Here is a 20,557-nt window from a genome sequence, read left to right on the forward strand (position 1 = left end):
TTACTCCTGGGCTGCAAGGTTGGTTCAACAACCGCAAATCAATCAGTGTGATACAACACATTAATAAAAGAAAGAACACGGGGTGCCTGGGTGGCTCAGTGGGTTAAGCAACTGCCTTCAGCTTAGGTCATGATCCCAGGGTCCTGGGATCGAGTCCTGCATTGGGCTCTCTGCTCAGCGGGGAGCCTGCTTCTCCCCACCCCCCTGCCTGCCTCTCTGCCTACGTGTGATCTCTGTCTGTCAAATAAATAAATAAAATCTTAAATAAAATAAAATAAAATAAAGAACAAGAACAATATGATACTCTCAATAGATGCTGAAAAAGCATTTGACGAAGTACAGCATCCTTTCTTGATCAAAACTCTTCATAGTGTAGGGATAAAGGGTACATAATTCAATATCATAAAAGCCATCTATGAAAAGCTCACAATCAGTATCATTCTCAGTGGGGAAAAACTGAAAGCTTTTACCCTAAGGTCAGGAACATGGCAGGGATGTCCATTATCACCACTGTTACTCAACATGGTACTGGAAGTCCAGCCTCAGCAATCAGACAACAAAAAGAAATAAAAGGCAGCTTAATTGACAAAGAAGTCAAACTCTCACTCTTTGCAGATGATATGATTCTTTCTATGGAAAACCCAAAGACTCCACCCCAAAACTGCTAGAACTCATACAGGAATTCAGTAAAGTGTTAGGATATAAAATCAATGCACAGAAATGCATCAATGCACAGAAAGTTGCATTTCTATGCACCAACCAGAAGACAGAAGAAAGAAAAATTAAGCAATCGATCCCATTTACAATTGCACCAAAAACCATAAGATACCTAGGTCAAGAAGTTTTTAATAAGAGTGCTAAGAATACATGATGGGGAAAGGACACTCCCTTCAATAAATAGTTCTGGGAAAACTGTATCCACATGCAAAAAAAAGAAATTGGATCCTTATCTCACAATTCACACAAAAATCAACTCAAATGTTTTAAAAACTTAAATGTGAGACTAGAAACTATAAAACTCTTAGAAGAAAACAGGGGGAGGGGCACCTGGGTGGCTCAGCAGGTTAAACCTCTGCCTTCAGCTCGGGTCATGGTCTCAGGGTCCTGGGATCCGAGCCCCATTTCGGGCTCTCTGCTCAGCAGGGAGCCTGCTTCCCCCGCCCCCTGCCTGCCTCTCTGCCTACTTGTGATCTCTCTCTGGGTCAAATAAATAAAATCTTTAAAAAAAAAAAAAAAGAAAATAGGGAAAATTGTTTGACATTGGTCTTGGCAATGTTTTAAACATGACAAAAGCTCAGGAAACAGAAGCAAGAATAAGTAAGTGGGACTGTGTCAAACTAAAAAGCTTCTGCACAGCAAGGGAAAAAAAAAAACCCAAAATATAAAAAGTAACCTCAAGATTGGGAGACAACATTTGCAAACTATATTTCTGATAAGGGTTGTAATATAAAAATACATAAATCATGCATACTTGAGACTTCAGGTAAAAGTTTACTCTAAAATTAATTATGTTTTAATGAATTAGAATTATAAGCTTGAACTACATATATTTATTGATACTTAATTGATAAGTTAACAACTATACCCAATAACAAAAGTTTTGAAAAGCACTTCAATAATGATTTATTTCTTCTCCTATAAGTTGAGCTGTATTACGGTCCATGTTTGACTTCTTTGTCTAGTAAAGAACATAGCTTCTAAAAAGCTATTTATTTATTTGTTTATTTATTAATTGCTGCCTATAAGAGACTCATTTTACTTTATTTTTATTTTTTTACTTCAAGTTTTTATTTAAATTCCAGTTAGTTAATACACAGTGTAATATTAATTTCAGAGTAGAATTTATGATTCATCACTTACATACAACACACAGTGTTCATTACAAATGCCCTTCTTAATACCAATCATCCATTTAACCCATCCCCTCCCCCACTTCCCCTCTAGCAACCCTGTTTGTTCTCTATAGTTCAGAGTCTGTCTTCTAGCTTGCCTCTCTCTGTTTTTCTTCCTATGTTCATCTGTTTCATTTCTTAAATTCCACATATGAGTGAAATCAGACAGTATTTGCCATTCTCTGACTTATTTCACTTAGCATAATATACTCCAGCTTCATCCACATCATTGCAAATGGTGAGATTTCATTCTTTTTTATGGCTGAGTTATATTCCATTGCATACATGTACCATCACTTTATTTTATAAGTCTTTTAAAAATGGCATGTCTTAGGGAGATGATGATTTCTGTTTGAAATAGCACTATATCACAGGTAGTTTCAAAATTAGTTTTCCTCTCATCAAGGTAAGAAATATGTAAAGGGCCAAACACTGGGTCTTCCTCATCATTTGTGTTAATGTTACCCCAAAACTATGAATATGAATGTTCTCATCAGAGTTCCTCCCTATGTAAAGATTTCTCTACTGTTTATCAATTCACATTTTTTATCCTTATAATTTGCACCCCCTGTGTTCTTTTCATGACTTATCTTTCCAGACTTATTTCTCTCTGACTCCCTGTGTCTAGTGCTTTTTCCTAGAAGCATGAATTGTTAGTGCCCTGGGCATAACCAATGCTCTTCCTACATTTGTGTTCTTGCCCATATGCTATTCTTGATCAGATGACATTCTTGTCCATCCTTCAAAAGCTTCAAAAGCTTACCCATCTCTTAGTTCAAACACCATTTCTTCATTAAGATCTCGCCAATTACATGTTCCTACTGCCAACTTCATGTGATATTTCCTTCCTTTGGCTTCCTTAACATTCTATTTATCTCTTAAGAATTACTATACCTTATGCTACAAATGCTTATGTACTTGTCTTTAACTTACTAGGGAAAAAGAGATCATAACCTTTTTGTTGTTGCTGTTTTTTGTATATCCCATGCCATAAAGCCCATACAGAGCAGCTTCTCATTAATGTGTATTGAATTTTAAGATTCATAAACATGATTCTAAAGAGATTCTAAGGAGGTAAATTGGTCTATGGAGATATGACATATGGGAGAATCTTAACTAAAAAAAGTCCTAGTTTGGGACACAAATGTCCAGGTCTGTTTAATTTGAGAAGGTGAAGCAGGTCAATGTTACAAAACAAGTCACAGAAAATTATGGAACCAGTTTGTCTGGTGTGAACACGCTGAAGTCCTTACAGTTACTGAAAAGATACAGAACAAAATTCATGAAGAACAAATAGATTTTACCTGGAGCCAGTCAATACATACTTCTCATTTGTGAAAGATACATCCCATCTAATATAAGACTGCCTATAAGCTAAATCTACCAAGGTTAGAGAATGAACTAGACTTCTCTTCATCTTGTTTTCATGATCATATCTTATTGTTTCAGGCTATACCTAGAGCAAATATAAGAATATTCCAATACAAACAAAAAGTGTTTGGCAAAAGAATTAAAAACATATGCTACTCATTTATAACTTTGATTTTTTTAAATAACCAAAAATTGGACCATGTATCTCCATTTTCGGTTTTAAAGAATTCAACTCCATATAAGATTCTAATCCAAAGAATTCTGCATCACAAAAGAACTGTTCTGTTGTTTAAACACAGCCTTCTCTGGTACTTGTTATGAAATGTTTTGACTATTATTATTGCATATGATGAGGAAATATCAATAAATAAAGCAGGTAAGCTTTCTATCTATTCTGAAGCATGTAACTTTATATATTGCAGAGCAATTTGACACATTTTTCCATTTACACTTAGTAACAGTTTATTTGGTGAGATTAAGTTCTATATGTTATTAAATATTACCCTTTAATTTTTTTTCTAGGAGGTTAGAAATCAATTGAACCATTCATAATATCAGGTTTTATCACAGACACGGGAAACATTTAAAAGTAAGAATGCCACATGAATAATTCAGAGGCATTTGGCCTTTAGAAATTGCAAAAACTTGTTTAAAGCCAAAATAATTCTCTACAATCACTATTATAATGGAAAATTACATTTTGACATTAGTCTGTTTTGCTTGCAACAGATAATTAACAGTAATTATTAACTTACGTTTATATTTATTGATTAAAAATAAATCCTTAAATATTTATGAAGATAATAGATACCAAACATGCAAATGCTTAATTTATAGGATTTATTGCCTGGTATGAGTTCAGATGCCCTGAATTTTTTAGGAGAGTCTTTAGAATTTTCTGAACACTCATAGAAGATTTAACATGAAAAGTGAGATTAGGGCGCCTGGGTGGCTCAGTGGGTTAAGCCGCTGCCTTCGGCTCAGGTCATGATCTCAGGGTCCTGGGATCGAGTCCCACATCGGGCTCTCTGCTCAGCAAGAAGCCTGCTTCCCTCTCTCTCTCTCTCTGCCTGCCTCTCCGTCTACTTGTGATCTCTCTCTGTCAAATAAATAAATAAAATCTTTAAAAAAAAAAAAGAAAAGTGAGATTAAAAATCATCAGGATTTCTTTTGGTCTTCAAAAATAACCTAAAACAGGTTGCCAGAAGTTTTTGTCTTTTATACATTTAGAGCTCATCTCTGTATTATTCTTGTTCTATTTTTATTATATTACTATTATTATTATTATTAATTATTCTTGGTTGTTTCCAAAGTGTGTATGTCTTTTCTCTACAAACACACATATTGTGTAGGATAATCCAGTTGACCTTTAAATAAGAATAAAATACTGAAGTCTTGTCTCACTTAGTTCCTGAGGTATGTATTTCTAATCCCTATTTCTGATGCCACAACCCTAATAGTAAACTCTGAGTTCCAAGTCTCATGAAGCCCTGACACCCATCTGCAATTGGCTATTAACTCATTTCAGTCTTTGTGTTATCTATATTCTACTGCCTGTAACACATCCTCTTATACTCTCTCCTTTGATAGGGTGTTAGCACCTTGTCTTGGGCTTGGTAAAATAATCAGCTGTGGTACAATAACACCACTGCCTTAAGCATTGTTCAAATACAAATTTGGGAGGCTACCTGGAAAAAAGTAAGATGAGGTCAGATTAAGGAAAACAAAGGGCACACCACATCCTGAGTGCACAGGAGAATCCTGTAGCCCCATTTACTGCCCCAAGCACTTTGGCTCTGAAGAGTGACAACATAAACCGTGTCACCCTGTGGTAATGGGAACAAAGTGAAGTCATAAATAAAGAATGAAGCAGTAAGAGTAAACATCACTGGGCCCAGGCAAGAACTCTTGATTCTACTCCTGGCATCTGCTACTAACTAAGTGACATGAACAAGCCTACAATCTCTTAGAGAATCAGCTTCATTAAATTAAGAGAATTGAGTTTGAGAGGATTGGATTAGATTAGCACTTCCTTAACTCCTAGAACATTTGTTCCTCTAGCAGTTAATAGGCATTCTGAAAACAGAAGATAAGCATTCTGCACAAAGAACTCAAGAGGCAAAAAATGCTGGACTATATAGTCAAGCAGATCTTGCTGCAGAACCACCCAGTGACTTCTAGAAAAGACTGTATAGCATGTCTTCAAGTAAGCAATGGACAATAATTTCTCTCCTTTTAAGCCAAGATGATAATTACACTTGATGTATTCATTTAAAAGTGTAGAAATCTTTTTGCTCTTGAAAAGTTGTTGTATCGTTAGTATATCTTACAACGAGAGATTCTCAAATAGAATGATATGTATAAAGTCCCAAAACTTATTTTACTACAAAATTGTTTTAATAACCTATCATGAAATTAGGACTTAAGAAACAGATATTATCTTGTTCTACAGCCCATTATGAAGATATCATACTCCTCTTCAAACAAAGAGAAAACTAGGCTGATGAAATCAGGAAAAATAGAAGAGGAGAAGCACTTCTGGAATGTGGGTGTAGGGATGTCCAAAAATCTGTTCCTCTAAAAATCAATGAGAACATTAGCAAAAACAATTAGAGGCAACCGTTTTACATAGCAGGTGCCTGAGGCAGTGATACCAATTGGGGCAAACAAGGTTTACAAAAAAAAAAAAATTTTTTTTAAAGAAAACCTCATGGATGAGACACCCAAAAGAAGCTTTCAAAAGATATGATGAATCCCTGAGGATCTAGAAGTCCACCCATATGTATAGTACCATGCATCTGCTCAGGAAAAACCCAGAGCTTTATCAGCTATTTGTGTTCAGGTGTATGTTGATCCTACTAACTGGAGAGCCTATACTCAATTTCATTCCACATTTATTCCTTCAAATTTCAGCCTTCTTTCTCCATTCTCACATTTTACATCCAAATTTAACTTACAGATAGGAAAAGCAGCCTACAGTAATTGGGTCCAAAATCTAATAACACTATGGAAACAATTCTGAAAACACAACCCTCTGATTCATTGGCCTTCTCATTCCAGCAGTTCTCAATCTTTAGAATAATCAAGGTTCACCTGAGGGGTTTATTAAAAATGCAGAATTCAGAGTCTCATGCAGATTCTGATTAAATAGGTCTGAATGAAGCCAGGAATACAAGCATCAAACAGTATCCTAGTAGATTGAAATATCTGTAATATGAGTATTTAACGACTTCACAATATAATCTGAGAGATTACAAACAAACATACTCCTAACATGACCTTTTTTAAAATTGTGATTTATACTTTTAAACAAAAGCAGAATAAAGAAAAATATCTACTTAATTAAGGGTTCTGCTTATCTTATTTACAATAAAAGTTTTTAAAGCTTCGCTTTTAATGATTCAAGATATCTTTTCCTAAAAGGTGTCTTTTATAAAAGTTATTTGAGCTGTCTTATTTTAAAATGATGCAATAAAAAATATGCACTACTACAAAGATCCTCACATTATTTGGAAACTTTCTGCTATGATAATTTTGTCTCAGGAGAAATGAGAAAATTCTGCAAAATTACCTAGGTATAATTTATAGAAAGCTGACTCAAAGAAACAGGTGTTACTGTTGGAATGATGAATCTTGTCCTTTTCCTCACTCATAAAATTCTAATATACGAGCCTCTAGACTCTAAATCAGATGTTGGGTTCACATTTATTTATGTCATTAATTTTCTTTCACTGAGAAAATCAAGAGGTAGATGATCTATACATATCTTGCCAGCTGTTTTACACACCACATGCATTGAGTACAAGTATATGTAGAGATGCTAGTGTCTCAGTGGCTTGCTCCATTTTACAATTGTCCCAGCACCTGAATGTTGGATGCTGTTCTTGAAAAATGTTTGCATCTCTGTGCTATGAGCTTGGCTACAATACTAGCTAGCATTCCATTTCCAGATGGCTCTTATTACTACCTAATTATTTTTAAAACCTGATTTTATTTCAAACAGTTTACCATTGTCAAGGGTCACCTCCAAGTACAACATTGCTGAAATCAAATATTTTTGGTTCTAGGTCTATGGCTAGGAGAGTTCAAGAATGGCCTTTTTTAGAGTGATTGATAGACCATATGGCAAAATCCATGGCTAAACTATAAATCCAATATTAAAATTTTTAAAACTATAAATAATTTTTATGATAATCACAATTATTATTTATTTTATTTGTTTAAATTTCCAACTGTCTTGATAAATGAATTAGAAAGAATCAGAATAATATATTCATTCATTATTCTGATATTTATTGAGGTCTTATTGTATATGTCAATATATAAACAAATACCTTCTCTCAAAAACTGCATCCTAGTGGAAGAGGAAATTATTGCAACTTATCAAAATCTTGTGAAAGTATATGCAGAAAGGTAATATGATTAGAGGACAAGGGTTAAAGAAAGTTTTAGGAATTTTTTTTAATCTCCTTTGCATTATTAAGCTGTTTTTTGGACTTTAATATTTATTAGAGGCATTGGATTTAAGGGATCAAATAAGTCTAAATTTGCGCATGGATTAAATACACTATTTTGATCTATTCTGTTCTTGCTTTTAAGGTTTAGTTCATTATAAGTTATAGCACACTCACAGAATTAACACACTGTGCATCCTATAAGGATGCTGTTTACCTCGACTTGCTCACTCTGGGTACCTATGTGTTGATTCTGATAGAGCAAAATTATATAAATTGTATTTATTGAATACACACACACATTACCTTGAAGGCTTTTTTTTAAACACAAAATTTATGAAGGCTTCAGAAGAATTTGGTAAAAATGACTGAATCCAAAGTGCAGAATGAATGTTCATGTATATTTAAATGTGTGGAGAGTAAGGAGAGAGTATAAGAGGGTTTGCATTTGTTTCATAAAAGTTTTGGGTCACTATTAATTCTTTCTTACTTGGGGGAGTCCCTTCTTTGTATCCCATGCTTTTCCTAGACCATTTTACTCAGGATCCCTTGTATTGAACATCTTTAAAATATTCTCTTTATTTTTGTACTTGCTTAAAGTATAGCTCACTTTGTGAGTCTTTATCAGCTGTTGTCTGAAGAAGATGTTGTTTCCCTCCAAGAAAATCTGTAAAATGTCACCAAGTTATTCTCCTTTTCTGAATGTGCCAGCCAAGTGACACATCAGCTCTATGCCTCCTCTTACCTGAGTGCTCTGCCTTTTGTACCTCTCCTGGTTGTTGGCTCTGACCTCATAAGCCTACAGCTATGGAAATGGGATAAGAATATTTTTAAATGCCTTTTAACCCAGAATAGCAATTTCCTGGATTCCCCCTGGGTGAGGAATCATAATGTTAGCTGTGTAACATAGTAGGTATTCCTAGTAGCTATGGCTTAGGGGAATCTTCAATTAATCACTTCACACCAATTATCATGAGAGCTACTTTACCATTTACAATTTTTATTTCTCTCTGCAGGCTACTGTTGATTTTAAAAAATAAATTTTGGTATGTTACTTTGTTATTTTTATACAGTCCAGACTCCAACCTGTCATCTGGTTTGCTGAGCCCATATATCTGACAATGTCAGTAAACCCCTGGGAAGCATGCACTGTGTCATGCCAAAGCAGAGTAATCCATCCTTTGTTATGATTATAATCTAAAGACTTAAATCAAGACTTATATATTCTATTTTTCTTAAATACTATAATATAAATTTGTTTTGTGAGCTTGCGAGAGTTTCTATATTCATGCACTTATTCATTTAACCAATGGTGATAATTTCACATATAATAAATTATGAGATGATCCTCACATGCTTTAAAATTTATCACCGATCTAATTCCACAATATTTATAGAAGATTCACATTCCGGGACGCCTGGGTGGCTCAGTTGGTTAAGCAGCTGCCTTCGGCTCAGGTCATGATCCCAGCGTCCTGGGATCGAGTCCCACATCGGGCTCCTTGCTTGGCGGGGAGCCTGCTTCTCCCTCTGCCTCTGCCTGCCATTCTGTCCGCCTGTGCTCGCTCTCTCTCCCTCTCTCTCTGACAAATAAATAAAAAATCTTAAAAAAGAAGATTCACATTCCAAATGGAAATTCTGTGCTGGTCTTCAGGAAGAATAATTCCTTCTTTTGAGGTGTTACCTACCCTTCTTTGCAAAGTCAGTTTGCACCACAATGAAAACATGACTAAATCAAGATTTAACCTGAAGTAGAGCCTATCTTTACATGGTCTGCCTAAACAAGCCTGAATTTTTTGTAGGCATTTAATGTTGTGAAAGGGAAATACCTTTGTTGTGGATTTCTTTTGGCTAAGAGCAATTTGTCAATAAATAGCAATGTCTACTCACATTTATCTTGTTCTGCTTCGACTCCTTCACTTTCTGTGTCACTTGGCAAGATCCATGGCTGATGAACTACTTGCAATTGCTTTAAGGATTCATCCTACCAAAGAAAGAGTTCATTCTGGATTAAACTCTAGATGGATATCATGAATACCAACATGGATGAACACTTTAGTCTCTATGAATTACACGTCCAAAAAAAAAAATTGAAGAAGAATAATTTCCTCACAACAGAGAAGAGTTATAAGTTTAAATCCATTTTCATGTCAAAGTCATGCCATAAACTCTGAACTCATTTTTTATATTCCCCTTTTAATAAGATTTAATGTCTTAATAAGAGGAAATATCTAGACTCTGTTCCTTCCTGAATTAATATTTTTATGGAAATTGGCAAGCATGCTTAGAAATACAACAATGAAATATTCAATATAAAATTGCACAAAATGTGCCTGTTTGCTATCAAAGTTTCAAACTCCTTTTAATGAGAAAAAAAGATTAGTGGGATTTACAGAACATTCTCAACTTTACGTCTCAGTACTAATTTCACTGCCTTCTTCCTCTTCTCACTTCCTTATTTTTGTTAAGAAATTTCTCATACTTCCTTCTTGCTCTATGCTTTCTGTCATTGCCCTAAAGCAGACCCTCATTCTCTCCCACCCTGACTGCAGTGATAGCCATCTATGATGTTCTCTAGGGTCAGGTTCCTTCCTAATTCTCCCCACCAGTTTCCTGCCAGAGTGGGCTTTTTAGATGCCATATAATGTACTTATTACCATTTCATGATCTTCCAGGGGCTTCATAATTCTCAGGATAAAATCTAAACTCAAAGTTCCTTATGATCCATACTTGTCTACCCCAATATACCACCACTTCCATCTCCATCCCTCCTCAACTAACACTTCCACTCCAGCTACACTTAACTGGCAGTTCTCAAGTTGGTCATTCTGTCTGACATGCCAAGATGTTTTCACATGCTATAATTCCTGCCTACACTTAATTATCTGTCTCAGACATGAACACACTTCTCCCAAGGTTTAGATGTCATCTCTACTGAAAGCCTTCCTTGCGGAAGACAGAATTACTGCTCTATTCCTTTATGTGGCTATTATGCCAACGTAATAGTTACTGCATAGTAATTGCCTTTCATATTCTCTTGCTTCAAAAATAATGTGGAAAGACCCTAAGGGCATGCGTAACTTTCATCACCTCTAAATTTCAAATTTATTGAGCTGTGATATAAGGAAATCTTTTCAAATATAATTTTAAAATTTTAAAATAAAACCAGTATGACCTGTCAATTTATTCCTTTGACGTCTCAAATCTATCATCTTCCCCCTCTTTCAATAATCTTTTTCTCCAACTTGAGGTATTTTGTTCATTTTGTTCAGACAAATACTAACAAGATAAAAATAAGTGCCCACAACTCCTGATTTTCTAAGAAAGATGATATTACCAAGTATTGAATGTCCACTTTGCTTGAAACGATTCTTGTATGAGAAAAACATCCTATTTGCTATCCCTTGATTGTGACAGTTACCTCTGGAGATGTTTAGTTCCAATATAGAGTTTCAAAAAGTTACAACTTTTTAGTTGTTTGGGAGGGGAATAGGAGATTGAATAGGTGAACCAGAGGGGATATTTTAAGGAAGTGAAAAAATTTTATATAATGGTAAATACAAAACACTAGCATTTGTCAAAATCTATAGAACTTCACACAACAGTGTAAAACTTAGTGTATGCAAATGAAAAAAGTCAATTAGAAGGTTGGGGGATCACAAGATGGAAGGCAAAATACTAAAAAGTGATCTAGATACATTACAGATGTATGAAATGTAATTGAAGGTGGTGGGGGAATAAGGTTCTAACCTAAGTAACTTTGAAAATGAGTGGCATCTGTAAAAGCAAAACCAAAAAGAACTGTGCACAAATACTGTATACGAATTGATAAATTGTTCCCTATGTACACACATGTTAACAATTCTGAAACTAGTATACTTACATACTGGAATGGAACAATGAAATAAATGGATGACAGATGCTGGGAGCCAAATATTTCACTGTTTAAGCGGGAGTTAATAGAGAGCAAAGCTAGAGTGATTCATGTGTAATGTATTAGAATTGGAGACATTAGTATGAACTCATATTTAGCTTACTAAATATACAGAAGGCTACATACAGAAATATTTATGGATATTTATTATACATAGGTTACTATATACACATACAGCTATCTGCTCTGGCAGCTGAGAGGGCTTAAAGCAATGACATCCTAATAACAATGAACAAAACTATCACCCAGATCTTGGTTCCTAATACCATTCTCCAATGAAAGAACAAGAGCTCTTGAAGAAATGACTCATTCTCGGGGCGCCTGGGTGGCTCAGTGGGTTAAGCCGCTGCCTTCAGCTCAGGTCATGATCCCAGGTCCTGGGTTCAAGCCCCACATCGGGCTTTCTGCTCAGCGGGGAGCCTGCTTCCTCCTCTCTCTCTGCCTGCCTCTCTGCCTGCTTGTGATTTCTCTCTGTCAAATAAATAAATAAAGTCTTTAATTAAAAAAAAAAAGAAATGACTCATTCTAGGACTGAGGCAGGAAAGATACAAGATAAACCTGAAGCATCTTGTAGTGCCAGAAAGCAAGAAAGTGTTCACATATGCTTGCACACACATACATACACACATGCATGCACACATGCAAACTCTCTCTCACATAAACATAATGAGGGATATATCGAAGGATTAAAGGAACCAACTGAAAAATCTACCAATGGCCAAAGTTAGCACAATTTATACAATAAAATAAATGAGGTAGCACTAGGTTACTATGCAATATAAAATAAATACCTGTGAGTCCATTCTGATAAAAATAAATGACTGACTAAATAAATTAATGGGTAAGAACAGATAAATATGCCATGCAAAAGGATTTCAAATAATTTGTATAGATACTCTGCCCCAAAGGAGGTGAAGAATAATTTCCCAATCCTTAGTACATACTGTGTAGAATGACTTTCTACCAGAGTGCAATATGGAAAGGGAGGGCAAAAAAAGAGTAACTTTGTCACAGAGAAACCTGACAAACCCCACCAAAAGTCAAATGATTAAGGTCAACATCAATAGCAATGATTCATGTTGGTCATATATGCCCTTGGCAGGATATGATGAAAATGGAATCTGACCTCTATGGTTTTCCTCCTCAAAATACATCATCCCAGTCTAACTACAAGAAAAATACCATATAATCTCACCTGAAGAACAATCAACAAAATAGACACCCAATACACTTCAAAACTCTTACCATTATCAAACACAAGGGATGTATGAGAAATTGTCACAACCAAGAAAAGCCTAAAGATATAACTACAAAATGTAATATGATGACTTGGATGGGGTCTTGGGATAGAAAAAGTACATTAGAAAAAAACCTGAGGAAGCTTGAATACAACATGGATTTAGTTACTAATAATGTATCAATATTGGTTTAGTAATTGTGACAAATAATATCATACTAAGGTATTAATGACAATTAAAACTGGATGAGAGTTCTATAGGAACTCTCTGTACTACCTAGTCAACAATTCTATAAACCTAAAACTGTTCTAAAATAAAAAGGTTTATTTAAATTTAAAATAATTAAAATAGTATTTTAAGTGATTTGCAATTTTAAAATAAAAGCACATTTTTTTTTAGCACCAGCAACTCGAAAATCATCTGTTAATCAGATTAAAACTTAAATTCCAAAGAATAGTTCCTAAGAGTTTTCATCACAAGGAGAACATTTTTTTAATTGTATCTATATGAGATGATGGATGTTAACAAAACCTCTTGTGATAATCATTTCATAATATATGTAAATCAAGCCATCTTAAACTTACACAGTGATGTATTACTTCTCAATAACACTAGAAAAGAAAAAAACAAAACCAAAAACTTATATTTCTGTCATATGAGAGATAGGCTTTGCAGTGAAAAGTCCTTGCATCAGGGGTTGAGAGTCACAGTTTCCTGTTTTTTTGTTTGTTTGTTTGTTTTGTTTTTTACTGTGGTTAATTTAAGGCATGTCACTTCTCTTGTGATGGAATGGAGTGGGTAAATGTACCAAGTAGGATGATTCTCTAGTATTTCACAAGTGGCAAATTTCTAGGTCTAGATTCTTTAGACAGCCAGTAGAATGTGTGAGACACTAGAAGGGCTATTGTAAGGGAAGTTAGCAAAGAAAAAATAAAGATAGTTAATCCTGGAATATACACTTTACATATAAATCAGTGTTTATTTTTAGAATTTAACTTATTTTTTTCTCAAGTTGATCAATTATTGGATTTGGTCTTGTAGGGCCATGACTAAAGAAACAGCATAAATGCAAAAAAAAAAAAAAAAAATGGAAGACATGATCTCTGGAGTTTAAAAAAGAACTATGAAAAATAATAGCCTTTTTGGTTTTGTAAGTTAAAATCAAAATAACTAAATCTTACTCATTTAAAACAAAATTTTAAAGTAACCATGAAAAAACCATGAAAAGTAACCATGAAAAACTTTTTAATTTAAAAAGTATTTTGGTTGTTTACCTTTTGGGCCCAAATACTAAAACCTGTTTACACAAGAAAATATAAAGCTAATAAGTCATTTGTGTTACTTTTTCCCCACAATGGTTCAGAATACTAAGCAATCCTACTGACTGGTTTCCAGTTTTAATGGCTTTACTCCTGAACAGATAATAAGCATCCAGTTATTCTTTTGTTTATTGCAAATTATGTAAAGTACAAAATGGAACATGAGCTCAGTAAAACATGTAGTTGGGAAAGAACTTTAAAAAACACTGAGTTGTTGGAATTGTAGACATAGTACAACTATTACTCTTAATAGATCATCTAAATGCTTTACTTCATTTTTCCCTTAAATACAATTAGTAATATAATGCACCTGTTTGCTTCATCAATGCCTACAGGCAATAAAATGTATGTTCAAACTTGAGCTCATAAAACTTTTTGATGAGGTCAAGAAGCTGAAATCTTGAACATTTTTTAAAAACAAGAGCTGACATGTTCATCTTTGCCAACTTATTCAAAAATTTTTCTACAGGAATATTAAACTAAATCTGAGCCTAGTACAAACTGTTTCAAAGCCCCAAGAGTAAGCTCTTGGGTTGCTTTTAGAAGAAATGCCATTCATCCTTTTTCTAAAACACTTTCACCGTAAGTATGTAAACATCCAAGGACGAGGAGTGGTGAGAAATAGTGACATGCATCACATGGAACACAGTTGCTAGCCCTATATCAACATATCATTTTATCTGCCAACAGAATAAGTGCTTTATAAACTTCAGCAGTATTGTTATTCCACATGGACAGCCTATTTTTGGATTCTCTAAACGCAACCAATCAGTGATTTATGTCATCTGTGGTCATGGAAGTTCAGTGTGTTTAGAGAAAATAAAGTTCCCCTGCTTAAACTTTCACCATTGGCTACTTCAATTTTGATCAACAGATACTTCTCTCCCTTTGGTTCAATACGAAAATCATGCACAAAATCTTCTATCTTTCAAAAAAGATTAATCACTTTCATTTTACTTCTATAACCATAGGATCCCTATAAAATAAAAATCCCTGAAGCATGTCCAACGTAAAGCAAAACAAAATTACCCTCCTCTTCATATATATTTAATAGACTGCTTCTACTGACAAAGAATTAAGCCTATACTTTCATTAAAATGAATTTCTCCATATATAATAACTTACTTACTCAATACAGGCATACTTAATTTTATCATGCTTCAGACACTGTATTTGTTTTGTTTTGTTTTGTGTTGTTTTGTTTTACAAATTGAAGTTTTATGGCAGCCCTGCCTTTAGCAAGTCTATCGGCGCCATTTTCCCAATAGCCCTTGCTCACTTCATGTCTCTGTGTCACGTTTTGCTAATTCTCTCCATATTTCAAACTTTTTCATGATTACTGTATTTGTTATGGAGACCCATGATCAGTGACTATGAGTTGCTGAAAGCTCAGATGATGGTTAGTATTTTTTAGCAATAAGGTGTTTTTAAATTAAAATATATACATTTTTAGACACAATGCTATTGCACATTTAATAGACTACAATATAGTATACACATAATTTTTATATGCACTGTGAAACCAAAATATTCATTGGCCCACTTTATTGCAATATTCGCTTTATTGTAGTGTTCTGGAACTAAAGTCACAATATCTCCGAGGTATGGCTGTAAAGTTTGAAAATCCCTTTCTTTTTGTATTTGCTAATGAAATTCCTTATATTATCAGTCTGAAATCCATAATTTTTTAGGAAATTTTACTTCTACTGCCCATTTCTTTGGGGAATTGTAAAAGGGCAATTAAAACATAAGAAAAGGGGAGTAATAATTTTAAGAAGCTGTAAGTTTGAAGAAATAGAATTTGGGAAAAGACAAGAGAAAAGGCAATAATGAAGTTAGAAATAAATGGTAGATTGTGAAAAATACTACAAAATAAATGCAAGGTGCTAAAATAAATTTATCTGACAAATTTGCTATACTCTACTGTGCACGGGGATCATGCTCCATTTTATGTCCTAATTCATTTCATTTGGTGACTTCTCTCAAGGAAATTGTGGGATAAAATTGTAAAACTTTGAAATGGATGAAAGATTATGGGTATACACAATGAAAAACAGTATCTTTTTCCAGCACATCCTCCCTGTTACCTGATTCTGTGGAGGCTCTGGGTCTTGCATTGACTGAACTGTTCAATAACTACATAATTCATAGACACTGATAGTGCAAATGATTCTAGTCCTACATTGTATCCATTTGAATGTAATTGATTATTACCCTACGGGTATGGGTCAGTTTTGCTGGGTTTTGCCTCTCTTCGTAACTTGATTTCAGCATTCCTTATTTAAGAGAGGGTTTAAATTCTCCCTTGAACTGGTTGTAATACTTTACTGGTTCCCTTACTAATTAGTGAGTTCAATAAATCTTTGATACACGTTCATTTTATATTTGTATAAGAGCCATGATTATACTTTTTTAAAATATTTTTATCCTTTAACAACCTATATTAGTTCTTGAGGAATGTCAAAGACAAAACAGGATTTTCTTGACAAAATTCCTTGTTTCCTTGTTTCTTAAGGGAATAAAACCATATCATTAAATAGTAACATCAATTTTTGAAAAGTAAATCTCTGTTTAGGATAAAAATTTAATTATGTCTTATTTTTTATAGAAAGTATGGTCGGGAGGAATTTCATGACAGTAGTGAGCACACAAATAGTACAACACGGGAGAAACAAGATGGGCCAAGCCTGGCATGAGAAGTGATTTGAAGATATTTTGTTGCCTAGAATCCGTCCCTTTTCCAGTTCAGATGGTAGAGCTGGCAAAACCGGCTTCAACAGATTTGGAAAAGGTCTGCCTGCTTAGCATGCTTTTCTTCCTGTCTGACACACTTAGAGACTGCGAAGCCGCCTCTTGACACCTTAAGTTAGTTCACACTCCCGTGTATGCTGCCTCTGGCCTTCACCAGCTAACTTCCTGAAGTTGTGGGGAACTGCTTCTAAATTGCTCTTTAGAAAATTTCAAAAAATCATTAATTTGAGTCTTCAGTTCTTTATAGCTTCTCAACCATTGAAGTCAATTATATTTTTCTGATAAATACATATTTAAATTAATAAATTTCCCATGATGAAGGGATTTTTAGCCAGTATGGTATGCTGCTTTCCAATTATTCACCTGGAAAATGTGGTATTTTAAATGGATTAGCTTCTCTATAAAAGGTGTGACAATCAAGGTTTGGAGGTACTTGGTTTTGGTAAGTTCCTTTAAATTATATGTGTTTTTTAAAAAATAAATGTTAGTTTTATTTCAAAACTGAAATTTATGCAATATGAAATTATTATGCCTACCTGAGTTATCAAGCGTCTTTCAAGTGAAAAACACATAGTTGCTTCAAAAAATTAAACTGTAAGAATGATTTTGAAGATTAGGAAAAGTAGACTATTAGAAAATAACTCACTTTTTATTTGGTAAAAATACAAATCCAATTCTAGGGGCACCTGGGTGACTCAGTTGGTTAAGAATCTGCCTTCTGCTCAGGTCATGATCCTGGAGTCCTGGGACTGACCCCCACGTCAGGCTCCCTGCTCAGCAGGGAGTCTGCTTCTCCCTCTGCCCCTTACCCTGCTCATGCTCTCTCTCACTCTCTCTCTCATATAAATAAATAAAATCTTTAAAATAATACAAATTCTATTCTGGAAAAATAATACATTAAACCCCAGAAAATATAGAATGGAAATTCCATCTTCGCTTTCGTAGAGGAGATTCTATTGTCTCTAGTATCAATTTAGGTCTAAACAATATTGTCTAATGTCATGTGGTTATAATTCTGTCTAATTATAAGACTAAATGAAAAAAAAAAAAAAAACCCAGACTTTGATCTGCAAAGAGTTGCCTAAACTTTAACAAGAAATGTTAAATATATTAAAAATGTAAACACTATGGTTTATTTGAGTTTTAGTGTATACTAAATAAAAGCAAATGTTTGCTAGCACTGTTTTAACTTCAATGCTTCTAACATTTATAAATATTTTTCCTTATTGTTTGCTGGTTCGACTAACATGCAGAAAGAGAGCAAAAGTGAAATAAGAGCACAAGTGGGGGAAAAAAAGCAACTATCATTTTATGGCTCACATTCTCAACATGTTCTCAATGGAGAGGAATTTGAGTATATATTTCCTAAAGACCAAATGCATTAATATCTACAGAAAGCCAACTAGTAATGAGCTAATAGTTCACTAATTAAGGTCATATTTATAGTTTTATTATAAAGAATGATCATTTGCTGGTTTTAAAAAAAAGGTTAAAAATCTAAACATCGACCAATAATAGGTAAAAGCCCTCTGTGATACTGAACCCCCTCAAAATGTTTATGGACAGTTCACACATACTTGTAATCTTAAACTGAAAGTCAGTGATGATTCTCATAATTTAGAGAGATTTTATACCCCTAAGCAATAAAAAATTTTGCTTTTCAGAGTAAATGAACAAATAAAACTCAGAAATGTATTAATAGAATTTTCCTCTTTACCTATATTATAAAAATTGGGGGTTTTCCATGATGTATGTAGTCACTGTCTAGAGCTAACATTGAAAGAACACATTAAGGCAGTGTTTCTCAAACTTCAGGGTACTTGAATCACACAGGGATCTTGTTAGAATTCAAATTTAGATTATCTGGATCTGGTGTGATTTTGCATTTCTTCCAATCCCTCAGATATTGTCCATGTTCCTTATCAGAGAACCACATTGAACAGCAATGCCCTGCCAGAACCTCCAATAAAAAGGCACAAATTCTCAACCCTGTTCTCACATTAAGCATTCACAATTCTGTAAAATATGTATTTTAGATTGCACATTCGTAATAACAGAGAAAATAAGGATCTTCTTCCTGGATAAGAACTACAAAATTAAAATAAGATTTGTTTATAAAGTTCCAGGGCACCTGGGAGATTCAGTCAGTTAAAGATCTGCTTTCTGCTCAGGTCATGATCCCAGGGTCCTGAGATCAAGCCCTGCATCAGGCTGCCTGCAGAGGAATGCTGAGCCAGGAGCTTCAGCAACCACAGAATCCTAAAGAGAAATTCTGCTGGTGTACATTGAAAACAGTGTCTGCCTCCCTTTGGCAACATTAATTGCTTTAATATGTTCTACTCAATCTCTGCATCAAACTGATTAAATTAAAATTGAAAGTTGGTGCTCTAACCCTCCAATTTTTTCACACCATATATTTTGATTTTCCTAACCTGAACCCAGACAATCAACCTGGTTATTTCCTTTCATTATCTCTTCTCCATGTGCCTTTGACAAAACTTGAACCACCTCCAAACATGCAAATGGAAGATGTTAGAGACTTAAAGGGGTGCTAGGCACTCTGATTTTCCTCTCCGAGTGGTATTTGGAAGCAAGTGTGAGTTTAAGTGTGGGTACACTCTTCTGAATAAATTTTCAGTGGCACATTCAGTAGGCCACTCAAACTGGGTTTGGAATGGATGCATGAACACAAGACTAAAATATTTAGAGAACTGGATTCTTTATTTCTGAGGAGCAATATTCAAACCAAATATTTGGTACTTCCACAACATCATCACCAAACTATTTCCCAGTTCCCTTCACCTACAACAGATTCAGATACCTAATTTAGTGACCACTGTGGTTTGGCTTCAGATCGAGTTTTACGGATTCTATCCACAGATTTATCTGTAAGTTCCCAAATACCATTTGCATACACTCCAAAGACACATCCTGTGACACTGAGCACCCTTGGATATCTCCAAAATAAATCCAGACGTCTAAATGGTTTCCCAACAAAAATCTACCATATATTTTATTTGTCAAGAGAGCACTTTGCTTAATGGCCTGCACAAGTAATGTTCTTGATGAGCATTTATCACATGAATGAAAGCCATTTTGGTACAGATTGTTCTTTCCATAAGAGCAATGATAATATCTTATTATTATGTACACATGTTTCTCATTTATTAGGATATCAACAAATGTTTGTGAGTGGAAATATATGATAGCCCTAGGTTTGTGCAGCTTTGCCTTCATTTTCAGGATGACTGACTTGTTATAAGGCATCCCTCCATCAATGAGGGAAAAAAACATTTTGATAACATGTTATTTATTATCCTGGTTTTGTGGGCATGACCAGTGAATTGCTATAGACTGGAAACCCTACATCAGATGGAGAGATCCCAAGTGAATATTCGTCCCACATGACAGACTGATTTCAGACTATGTTACAAGGCTACCTTAAAACTCACTTCTTCCGCGTAGTTTTTCAGTGACTGTCCTCCACTGGAGACTTCTCCCTAGAGGCAAAGTGGAAGAGAAGTTGAAAAAGTCAGAGGAAGGAGAAGGAGAACGATGGAAGATGAATCATGGAGTGTAGTGAAACCTGGGAACAACA

At 34.5% G+C, this 20,557-nt stretch overlaps 1 protein-coding gene across 1 annotated transcript in view; it reads right to left on the bottom strand.

The window, feature by feature from the left end:
• C4H8orf34 (chromosome 4 C8orf34 homolog) overlaps positions 1-20,557 on the bottom strand; it is a 383,506-nt gene that overhangs the window by 10,457 nt on the left and 352,492 nt on the right. The window contains 2 exon segments of the mRNA XM_047728261.1: positions 9,608-9,701; positions 20,412-20,459. Coding sequence (XP_047584217.1) covers positions 9,608-9,701; positions 20,412-20,459 — 142 coding nt within the window.

The sequence above is a fragment of the Lutra lutra genome, chromosome 4 (assembly GCF_902655055.1).
Source record: "Lutra lutra chromosome 4, mLutLut1.2, whole genome shotgun sequence".
NCBI classification, from domain to species: domain Eukaryota; kingdom Metazoa; phylum Chordata; class Mammalia; order Carnivora; family Mustelidae; genus Lutra; species Lutra lutra.